Here is a 12,005-nt window from a genome sequence, read left to right as displayed (position 1 = left end):
TTAGAACCCACTATTACATGCATCAGGATCACATGTTTAAAGTTTTCTTATGCTAGGAATTTATATTTTTTTTTAGTAATATTTAAATTATTATTATAATTTTAAGATTAACTTTATTTCTATTTTTAAGGAGTGATGATATATGTTTTTTTCCCGATTGGAGTGAGATTTGTTTAAAAAAAAAAAAAAAAACTGGTTGGTGAAATGTTTAGAATCTCGTTGTTTTATTATAATATTTTCCTGCTTTATTAAGGCTGAAATTGTTTTGGAGTTATGGACTCTTATTATCGTTAAAAACGTGTTGGATAATTAGAATGGTAATATATTGATTTTGATCCTATTACGTGTAATAATTGGATTTGGATTTGAAGTTAATGGAATTATAATTCAATTTTGGTGTTTTGCTAAAATTTAATATGTAGGTTGGAAATTGATTTGAAAATTTAAAAATATCGTACTGTTTATTTTATTAATAATAATTATATAAATACTCAATTATTTTTTTATCAAAAACAAAAAATTATTTTTAGTATATAACAAATATTTTTTTAATGAGAAAATATAAAATTTATCAAAATGAAATTAAAATAAAGTTACTAAATTTTGATAAATCGAGTTTTTAGTATTAAAAAGAATAATCCTTTCTCGCACTCATTTTATACCAACGCATCCACTTGATTCAATTGTCCAGAATCCCACCAATACCTATTCATCATTTTCTGCAATTTGTGAAGCAAAAAACTAGGCAACAAAACTGAGTCATAGAGTCCGAGGGAATAGCTTGCACAACTGATTTCACAAGTATTTATCGTCCTGCCCGTGAAAGGAATTTACCCCTCCAGGCTCCATGTATGTATTCTATTCCACGCTTCATCCTTTATATGGTTGAAAAATGGCTCTCTTCTACCGATGAGAGAAGGAAGACCCAAATACCTTTGTAGATGGAGCCCTCTGAAAAATTTTACTCCCATGGAGATGGCAATTTGATACTGCATTTTGAAGCAAAGCTGAGACCCCTTCAGCACATAAAATAAATAGGTACAGCGCAAAGGATCACCCAGCCAAAGCCCTCTCCCCGGTGTAACAGTCCCAACATGCCGATCATTGACCACAACTTGGTAGTCAACAGAGGACACACACGTCATAATAGTGTTAACCCATTGATTAGCAAAACCCATACGCAACATAGTATGCTTGAGAAAATTCCAATCGACTTTGTCATATGTTTTGCTGAAATCCACTTTCACCGCCACCTCACCCACGTCTCATCTCGTCTTTCTCTTCATATGGTGAATAACTTCACAGGCTATTAACACATTATCCAATATACTTCTGCCCCGAAACAAACGCGGATTGGAACTCCTAAATAATGTTCGGTAGACATCTTTTGAGTCTATTTGCCAACACTGTCGCCATTATCCTATGTATCACGTTGCATAAAGGAATATGTCTCCAATCCTTCATAGAAACCAGCTCATCGCATTTCGGGATGGAAAGCCTGATGATTTAACCAAGAAGAGCAGGCCCAAAAAACCTCATCGCCAATCAAGCTCCAGAATCTCTGATAAAAACCTAGGTTAAAACCATCCGGCCCTGGCGATGTATCAGGGAGTATTAGTGATCGCCGGTTGAAACTCATCCATGGAGTAAGGCTGCAGTAACACCTGGTTATTCGATTTCTGTCTGTGAGCTAGGTGAGGTGAAAAATAATCTGGCTCAACTACTAATGTTAGAGGATTATCCTTTGGTTGTTGCTTCTCGATGCGCTCATTATAGCATTTAATCTTCTTTTGATTCTCTTTATTCATGTTCTTACCCCAATTCTCCAACTCATCAGCACACAGTATAAGCCTGCTAATAAGAACCGATCTGGAATACCGATTACAAGACAAACACGCACCTTATCCTCCAAACCCTGCTCTTGAAACCAACGGTTCTCAATACAGAAATGAGTTCGAAAATAATAACTTTCGGTAACCTGAGTTTCAAGCACCAAAGGCATGTGATCTGATATTGGGGCCGCCACATTTCATAATCGAGCATTTGGAAAAATTTGCACCCAAGAACTAGAAACCAACGCCCGAACAAGCTTTTCCTCAATTGCATGATGCCCGTCTGTTACATCTCTTCGCGTACGATAGAAACTCGTAAGCCTCCAATGTCCAACCCCCTGTTCGAGGATCTCTACATCAATATGATTTTTTGAAAAACTGCGTAATGAAACATTACAGTAACTTTTCCATAGAATACAAATCCCTCCACTCATGTCCCTCTCTATCAACCACAAATGTACTTTTGAAATGCAGGTTCCTCTTCACTTCCTCCACCTTGTTATTGTCAGTCAATGTCTCATACAAGAAAACCATTCCCGACCTGTGAGACCTAACTAGCTCACGTATCACCAGAACTGCCTGAGGATGGCCGAACCCTCGACAGTTCCAACTGAGGACGATCATGGTTCCCAACAAGTCTGGGAACCAGAACATGCAGTTAAAAAAGATTTGTTTGAGGATTTTACAACCAGTCTCAATTATGAATTTAAGAGAATTCTTATTCCCGTTAGGTCCATAACACCCACGTATCCAAATGGATGGATGGTAATGATACTCGAAAAATAGTATAAACAACATACGAAAGCAAGGACCGTACGTTAAATGTCCATTTCAAAGAAATTGGAGTGTATCCATGGAGTACAAAGTTATCTTGGACACAGCACACAATAAATACTTATTTACACTAGCCAAAAACCTCTCCACTTGTTACTGTCATCTTGGCTAGCTTCGCATACAAGTCACGAAATTCTTGCTGGAACATTGTACATTTACAAGATAAGGGGGCTTAATTTGTGAGATATTAACCAATTGTTATGAGGTCGCAATCTTGTTGTTTTCTGCTGAAGGAAATCATGCACGTAAAGTAAACTCATTGCATTACAGAAAGAGGAATCCCTACATCTAAGTTATAGGTAAGAATGACAATCCATAAAAGTAAAAACTGAATGAGCCGAAATTGAAATAATCTCCATTCAGAAAATATATTCAAAAATATTTCAAAACCGAATGAACCCACTACGACCCCTCCTAAATTTGTCACATATACATTATATAATGTAAGTCCGTATTACCCCACGGCATAACACCCAAAAAAATCGTATTTGCAGTCAGAAAACTGCCACTGTATTAGTAGCATTTGCATTTTATTGTTGCCTTCATGTAATTTGTTCAAAACCACCTGCAACAAATTCAATATCAAGTGTTTTATTTACTGATACAAGTCTTTGCCCAATCAATATCAACTGCCAAATGTTCAATATAGAATTGCACAATCGATTCAAGGCCGTCTTAATTATCTCATGGTAAAGTGCGTGAAAATATATTCTTGCACCATTGTCAGCTGGCTTGAGTTTTGATGATTTCTCAAGCACAATTACTGGTGGATTCTTAACATTATATTTTTACAACAGTGAAACAAATCCCTGCTCCGAAGTGAAAAATAGCCGACTCACTCAGATCAATCGTGTCCAAGTATAAAATGTAACGGGATTTTTTATCAGTAAGGTTGAGCAACTTTATAAAATTTGTAAGAGTTACAAACTTATTCATATTGAGTTAAGCTTCATAAGGAAAAACTGTGGTTAACATAGCTACAAATCCTCGCATATCAAGTTATGTATTCACACTGAATAGTAGAAAAAGTATAAGCCTCACAAATATAGATATAAAAACATCACATTTCATCTTCAAAACAAAAAAAAAATGGCGTTTCAGAAGCATACCATCAAATTAACTTTAGATAGGAAGCAGAGGTTGTCTTTCATCAGGTACACGGTGGCTAGCCTGAATAAAGCAAAACGAAAATGATGAATTCTGCAGTAAAAAAGCAGACACAAATGCATATTTAAGAGTGATGGCAACGTACCTCCTCATTTGCGCCGGCAGCCATATTTATAAAGGATGACTCCCTTGACCTGACAGGAACCAGAAAAATAAAGATCCGTTACGATAATATGCCGACGATGCCAAAAAATTGTAACAGGAAAAACTGTAGGAAATTTAAGAGATATTATATCATGAAATTCTGTAAATTCAAAATCACAACTCAAAATAATGAGAATTGACAAAAGCATGATTCCATTAATCAAGTCGCTGGATCAAACCAGCCTTGAATCAAAATCCAGATTTTTGCTTCAGGGAATTGACAACAGTATATCAAATTAGCGCAGATGTAATGACATCCATAAAATCAATAGCAAAACCAAGCTTAATCAAAAGTTAATTAATTCATTAAATTTGGAACTAGAGAGAGGCTGTAAAGTTATTTATAATTCGGAGAAACTATGAAATAGTGCGTATCTATTGTCGTAAATTATGACACTTGAAATCAGATGATCTTTGAATCCTGTTGGAAGTGTTCTCACTTCTAAATTTATAAGGAAAAAGTAATGAAGAATAAATAGTATTTTATGCTTGCAATAATGTCATAAAAGACACAATTACCTATGGTTATCCTGAATGTCCAATTTCTCGTGCATCCCATTTTGTTGGTCCTCCTTGGCCTTTGAAAGAGGCGAAAAAAACTGACAAGTATAAGGAACCACGTGGTAAGCACCGATATACTTCTACATAATAAACAGATGCTTCTCTGAGTGATGATACCTGGTGCATTGAGATGAAAACCACCGAAATACCCAACATAAAGTTTATTGTCAAAGTATGGCCAAACATAACAGCAGATGCTATGCCGGTAAATATTGTAGCTACAGTTGACGAATACTTCTTCAAAATTGTATCTGTTAACATTTTGCAACAGGAATTCACTTATCATATGAGACTCTGACAACAGAAAGCCGAATGGGAAAATCATACATAGTACAAGTCCACGATAAAGAAACTAAATCGTCGATTCTCATAATTAAATTCTTATTCTCACCAGCATATTTGAAGAAAAATGAGGATAAAATTCCTTGTGCGGCATTGTTACATATTAAAAGCATGGTAGCTTTTGAATGTCCCTCAAATATATCTAAGCTGTTGGGACCTGAAATATGAAAAAAATATTCATCAAGCAAACTCTGTTATCACCTTAACTCAAGTGACAAGCACAATGCGAACAATATATATGCCATGTAAGCTTGTGATTATGCCATAATATGACAACAAAACTCAGAATTTGATAAATGGTTGAAAAGAAAAGGCAAGAATGAAAAATGTAGAATTTTGCACCTAGTACCTTTAAAAATTGCAGATCCAAGGATAGCAAGGAAGTTGAATATAGCTCCATACCCATACAAAAACAAATTCTGCAAATCAAATAAATCATAAGCACTGACAAAAATAACTCAGCAAGTGTGTTTCTACGACCAAAATAAATAAAAAAATCCTCAACCAGGAAATGTAAAAAGTTAATTAATTAGAGATGTAAGAGGCTAATTAATTAGTCAACTTTTCTAAGTACCATACAAAAATAGCAAAAAACAGTTACGTTCAACTACACCATCCAAACAAAATAACAAGCAAAACAAATTTCTTCCAATTTACAGACATTGTCAAAAAGTGCAGAATCATTTTCAACACTTTACTATTGTGCACTGATGGTTGCATTGGGCGTGACACAGCAAATGGCTATTGGGAAAGAGGTAACCGATTTGTCACTTCGAAGAACACAGCTCTGCTTACACTTTGAGCACCCAAAGTAAAAAAGAAAGGAAAGTGGATGGAGGGTTGTGGCCAACACGTGCATAAAAAGAGGAAAGAGAGAGGGCATATGAAAAATAGAATCATAAACAGCAAGTTGAAGTGATATAACACAAAAGCTTGCAAAATTGGCGCATTCAAATCACCTGAAGATAAATGCTGGTATCATATTGGCTTTTCAACGCATATTCATTGAACACTGAGGCCATGGAAGGAACTGTCACCTGCAAACTTGCAATGTTCAGCTTCTATTGTAGAAAACTAATCTATTGATAGCCCAAAGGAATAAACATTCAAAGACAATTAAACTGCACGGATACATATCTAGCATTTCATAAATGCAATCATAAGTATACACCATAAATCACTTACAAAAATCAGAGTATATACATATGCAACAGTTGTAACTGGAACACCCAAGGCAGCGGCTCCCTCAGGTGTGGTTCGAAGTTGATTTATGGTGATCCCAATGAGCAACAAAGCAAGAGCCTCCCACTTTTATAAAACAATATATTAGCACCAAGAAATTCACATGTAATTAAACAAACCCACAAAATGACAAAGAAATAAAACTTATCATGTGGTGGTCAACGAACACAAACAGGCACACAGAGATTTAAAAAAAAAAAGAGGTTTGACCTATCCACATAATATATTCAAATTCACTATATTATATCAATATAAATTCAAGCCTCGACTATGGAACTAACCTGAATAACTGAAAATCGACGTTTCATTACAATCTTCAGAAGAACAGCAATTACCAAAACCTATGAAACAACAATAAAAATGTTATTAAACACTAATAACAAACATGAGACATGAAAACAAATTAACAGCACCAACAGCTTCCCGCTGTGGCACCATCCCCCCACACACGATAGAGGAACAAAATTCGAGTCCCTGTCCTCCCAATGTATCAAAAGGACAAAATAACATAAACAGTAAAAATTATATATCAAAATGAAGATAAAAATATGCACTGGTGTGTAGCTTCAGTAAGAACAATTGTTATGATGGTTATCTGATCGGCAAAGAAGAGGGAAAAGGCCACGAAACAAAAATTCCAGCAGCCTACTGACAGCAATTAAGACAACAGGGGAACAAAGCTTTGGAAAAAGAGCCAAGTTGTAATTTTTCAGAGAGGCTGGGATCAAACATGAGACGATAAATGATCAGCAATATCTTCTCCTGAATCCTGATATGATATTTTCCCCCATGAAGTGTGGTAATAGCTAAAAAAAGATCAAAATGAATTTCCTGCCAACAGTGACTTAAGTATTCAAGGGGACAAATTCACACACATGATCTTCTGACTCATAGAATGCAAAAATGAAGGATTTCACATACAATAAGAAACAAGATATAAATATGCATATAAGCTGGAATAGTAATACCTTTAGATTGCTCATCATTTTTACAGTTGCAGGGTTGAAATATAACTGGGAAAACCAAACAAAAAATCATCAGTTTCACAAGATTAGGATCGTTAGGAAGCAACAGGAACTCGATGTCTAATAACACCAACAAAATTATGTTTTTTTTTTATACGAACCAGAAAAATTATGTCATAACTCAGAAGGAGCGGTTAAACTCAGGGAAGCTCTTAAACAGTCAGTGATTGGACATGCTTATCAGATATCAATTTGGAAAAATATAGCCCGGTCGTTATATGACTGCAAGAACAAAAGGTTACTCTCAAGTGTGATTTCATCCTGAAGGTCTCGAAATGTATAGTTCCTCGTTAAATTTTGCATCCATGGACTTTAAATTTATTGCCGATCACTAGCTGTACTCTACCTTGGTGTCCATATTATATAATTGTAACAAGGGTGGAGCGCACATATCTTTCCCTCAAGATAGTAAATTGAAAGCAGAATTACACAAATCAACAGACTTGGAGGAATTGACCTTAGAATGGACCTGTTTTATAATGTTAAGATGAAAGAAAGGCACTTACACACAGAATGGAAATATACACATTTGAAGGCCTGGTTATGTATATGTATTTGAAAATATAATGATTTTATTCAGAAGGAACTCCTAATATTAGGTTACTAGTCAGATGTATCCACCAGATGACATACCTTGTCAACGTGACCAGAACTCCACAAAACCCTCGGTAAGTCCCTTCAGAATAAACTCATATTCCCAAATAAATCTTAATTATAGGTACAGATATCATCACATCACTTTTAACCAGACTAAAATCTAAATATAAGTCATGTGTCAGCACCGTTATTATATTTCAAACCTCGCCATTTTATTGGTATTCAATAATTTAATCATCTAGCCTAATACGTTTAAGAAAAATTAAATATACAAATCATACCTGCATAATGAACTTCAGATAGTTATTTATAGCATAAAGGAGTGCTGGAACGGCAAGAAGCACATTGCTGCGAGCAGCCTGCAGAAATGATAAAAATTATTCCATCAACAAGAGGAAGAATTATGATAGAAGTAAATCCCTTACCTCCTGGCACTACATTATCCTCCATTCAAATACGGAACATATATGATTATCGGACAGCATTCAAACCAATTCCTTGAAACAATTAAGTTCCAAATGCAGGACCAAAATGGAAAGACATTTTCCATGATTGACACAGTATTACCTCATGGATGTTTCTAATTAAGCACCCCTATACAACTAACCTCCGAAACAAACACAAACAGAACTTTGACAAACAGAATTGCTACACAGGATTCAGACAAATGCATTCAAATACTGCAGGTCAAACAGCAGGACTAAAAAGGGGAGACAATTTCTATAATAGACACAAAATTACTGCATGAACGCTGATACTTAATCAATCTATTACCGGATTTAAGAAAACAAACATGAGTAGATAAATTGATGCCTGGAACTTATTTCAATGGGATAACCAAATGTAGGGCAAAACAATAGCTTTGATCATCCAAAACGGAAGGATGAAGTCAAAACAATTTTTCTGGTGACTAGGAAAAAATTGATCGATTTTCAGAGGTCATATATGTGATACTGTTGTTGATGGAGCAACCATGAATGCTTTGATCAAGTAGTGAGGAGACTGATGTACTGGGCACCACTAAGTCTCGTTTTGCAAGCCCGTGAATAGGACCATTTTGCTTCAAATATTTAGTTAAACAAATTTATCATTACCTACATAGAACAGCTTAAAAGTCATGGACATTAGCAACTGAACCCAAAACAAAAGCAATGGTAAAAATGAAGATCGGAGATAAAATGAACTACTCAGAAAAGTGAACAATGAAAATTTACCAAAACTTAACTGAGACGTCACTCTTTTCTGATAAAACAAAAGTCGATGCCATTATTACTCAAAAGAAAATGCTATATCGGCATATAAAGGCACCTGAATAAACGTGGAAATTGAAAGAAGTGGTTTCTCACCAACCTTCTGCCGCCTAGCCTGCAGGAAAAAATTCAAAATATTCCTTTTTAAGTGTAAGTTTTGCTTCTCACGAAACATTAAATCATCCCTTTACACACTACTGTCCCCGATGTACCTCTAATTCTACTGAATATCGTTTGAAGATAAAGCAAAAAACAAAATTTGCCATTTTAAAAAGGGAATGAGAACTGAAAAGTCTCACTCAAAGAGGGAAAAAAACTATTAAATTCTCTCTATGAATTAAATGAGATATGTTAAAAAAAAAAGATCCGTGCTAAAAAATTCAATATGTTTTTTCAAACTTAAAACTCTTGCCTTTCTATAGTGATCTTAACTGCAAAACACCAGAGCTTTAGCTTATCAGAAATTTCAAGCAGCGTGACTTATCGTCCTAAGTGTTCAAGTGTTCATCGTCTGGAAGAGGGTGAGAACGGTGGTAGATATGTCTGGAAAAGCAACATTTTTTGCTTTCCCATTTAAATGAGTATTGTTGAATGTACGAGATCAGTGTAAACAAGTGAATGTAACAAAACTGCGCAAAATATAGGTAGCAATCAAGTTGGCACATGGGGTAGGATTGTGAGAGACCCCAATTCAAGATTGATGCAATTTTTCTCATCTCTAAACATTCCAACCAAATTGATGCCCAATTTGGGTTTACTCAGATCATAACCTCGTTCATGCAATTGCAATACAACATTGAATTCTTCTCACTCTTTTACTAAACACATATTATAAATGTTCCACTGTACGAGTCATTGATGTGGGAGGACATATGAAAGGATTCAAAATTTCATCAACAGAAAATGAAGGAAAGAAAGTACCTGTAATACAAGCATTAGAATTGCAAAGATAACTTTTGCAATCTCCGTCAAAAAATTGACACTGATAGGGCTAAACAAGAACTTTCCATCCACCTTTGACATATAAACCAAAATGGGCTGGAAGAAATGAAGACCGATCAGAATAAAAACAATAAGAACATGGTATGTTTCTTCATAGTAACATGAGTAAAGGAAAGCACCGAAAATTTTGTATAGATTGATAAATTATTAGAACCAAATCAACTATGTCTGCTAAATGCATGACTTATTTAGACTCTCCGTTAGAAATTTTTGCACGATAAGCTGAACAAACTCCATAAGCCCATACCTGGAAACCAACGAGAACACAATCCCCACCAACCAATAGGATATTAAGCGCACGTTGCTTTGACGAAACCTTGATCCTGTGTTTATCATAGGCTCGTGAAACAGACTTGGTGGACGGAGAGACCAGCTTGGAATGACAGACACTGCACTCTATCATCCCGTTTTTCATCGCCCAAAACCCCCAGCAGTATCAGGCTGCGCAAAATTTATCCATTAAACAAAAAAACAAAAGAACACATCAAAATCTTATTCTCTTCATGCACAATTTTCCTTGATATGATCTAACAGAGCAGTAGGGCACAGACTTGATTGGTATGGGTAAAATTCATTTTTTCCCCCCGAAAAGGTAAGGTGGCGAGCATCTGTATAACAATATAAGCAAGGACTGTACAAAACCTGAGTGGGTTCAAACCACGACTCAAAGGTACGCAAATATAGGCAGACAATAAGTATCCGATTTTGCAATCAAACTCCTGAATCATTAGTCATCATGACAAAGCATTCCGATACACATAAAGAGATAGAAGAACTAACATTGGCTACATCAGACAGGTGGCAATACGTTGCACGGCATTGAAACAAAACCAGATCTTACCAGGAAATTCAAAGTTGCAGTTTTTCTAGCTCGATGCAATAGTTGAACGTCAAGTGAAATAAAATTTTGACAGAAGAACAATTGAAATCACCAAAGCAGAAGCAAATGTGTAATAGTCGTAACTGATACCAATTGATCTGTCAACAATTGGGGGGTCGGTCATTGAAAATCGTGATATTAGTCAAACATATACACACCACATAACCTAGTAGGCAGCAACAATACCTGCGACACGAAAATTGAATCGTCGGGATGAGTAGTGATTTCCGACGTGGCGGCTTCCGTAATGACAACCAGATCCGGCGGAGGAGATTTCAGATGTCCAAATGCAGAGAATTCAGGAGGCGATGGAACACGTTTTGGTATTTGAAGAGGATCAACCACTACTCATGGAATGGGCTGGATCTTAGATTTACAGCATGATTTTTAATTTTTTATATTCATTAGTTACTTGATTTCTTAATAAGATAATAGTATTATTATTAATTAATTTTAGAATAAGGATCCATTTGCTACACATGAATTCCCTTGGTAAAAAATTAATTCACACGAATCTTTATCAGTGAGACGTGTCAACCCTACTTATATTCACAATAAAAAATAATACTCTTAGCATAAAAAGTAATATTTTTCATGTATGACCCAAATAAGAAATCTGTCTCACAAAATACGACTCGTGAGACAGTCTCACACAAGTTTTTGTCTAAAAATATTTATTAATTATCTAAATTCATGTTATGGTTGCAGCATACTATTTAAAAATTAATTCTCAAATAAACAATTGTATTAAATTATATATTGCAATTTAATAGTTACTTCATCAAATGAAGTTTGGAAAAAGATACTTGTCTTTAAATTAATAATGTTTTTGTTTGAAAAAACTTCAGACGTTGTTTTCGTCATTTAATAAGTTTTATTTTTCAGTAATGATGATTTATTATTAATCAAAAAATATCAAAATCTTATAAAATATAATGTTTGAAAAACTCCTTAACGTAGTTTTATCGATAATATCTCAATTGTATATCAAATAGTCAAATATCTTAATAGTGAATAGTTTTAATATCGACGGTGTTGTTGTGTCGAATCATTGATTATTAGATCAAATATTATGAAAGCTGTTGTGAAAAAGTAAAAATTTATGGTAAAAAGTAAAAATCTCAAACTC

General features: G+C 34.9%; 1 protein-coding gene across 3 annotated transcripts; it reads right to left on the bottom strand.

The window, feature by feature from the left end:
* Window positions 1-2,912: 2,912 nt before the first annotated feature.
* Window positions 2,913-11,258, bottom strand: LOC142556227 (CMP-sialic acid transporter 3-like). Of its 3 annotated transcripts, none has more exons than XM_075667582.1 (17): window positions 11,063-11,258; window positions 10,823-10,974; window positions 10,244-10,437; window positions 9,916-10,032; window positions 9,053-9,109; window positions 8,026-8,103; window positions 7,091-7,135; window positions 6,404-6,463; window positions 6,066-6,188; window positions 5,840-5,917; window positions 5,230-5,299; window positions 4,930-5,037; window positions 4,656-4,789; window positions 4,497-4,576; window positions 3,919-3,967; window positions 3,776-3,836; window positions 2,913-3,231 (listed from the first exon to the last, which is right to left on the bottom strand). In XM_075667582.1, exons 3-16 carry the CDS (start codon window positions 10,409-10,411, stop codon window positions 3,789-3,791), a joined length of 1,215 nt encoding a protein of 404 aa, XP_075523697.1. In that variant the 5' UTR covers window positions 10,412-10,437; window positions 10,823-10,974; window positions 11,063-11,258; the 3' UTR covers window positions 2,913-3,231; window positions 3,776-3,788. The 3 variants fall into 3 exon arrangements, with proteins under 3 accessions (XP_075523697.1, XP_075523698.1, XP_075523696.1); XM_075667583.1 differs by having other exon boundaries at window positions 10,838-10,974; XM_075667581.1 differs by having other exon boundaries at window positions 10,244-10,453; window positions 10,839-10,974.
* Between the last annotated feature and the right edge of the window lie 747 nt (window positions 11,259-12,005).

This window comes from Primulina tabacum, chromosome 9, assembly GCF_025594145.1.
Source record: "Primulina tabacum isolate GXHZ01 chromosome 9, ASM2559414v2, whole genome shotgun sequence".
Lineage (NCBI taxonomy): Eukaryota > Viridiplantae > Streptophyta > Magnoliopsida > Lamiales > Gesneriaceae > Primulina > Primulina tabacum.
The sequence above is the reverse complement of the archived record's forward strand: the minus strand, read 5'-3'. Positions and strand labels throughout refer to the sequence as shown.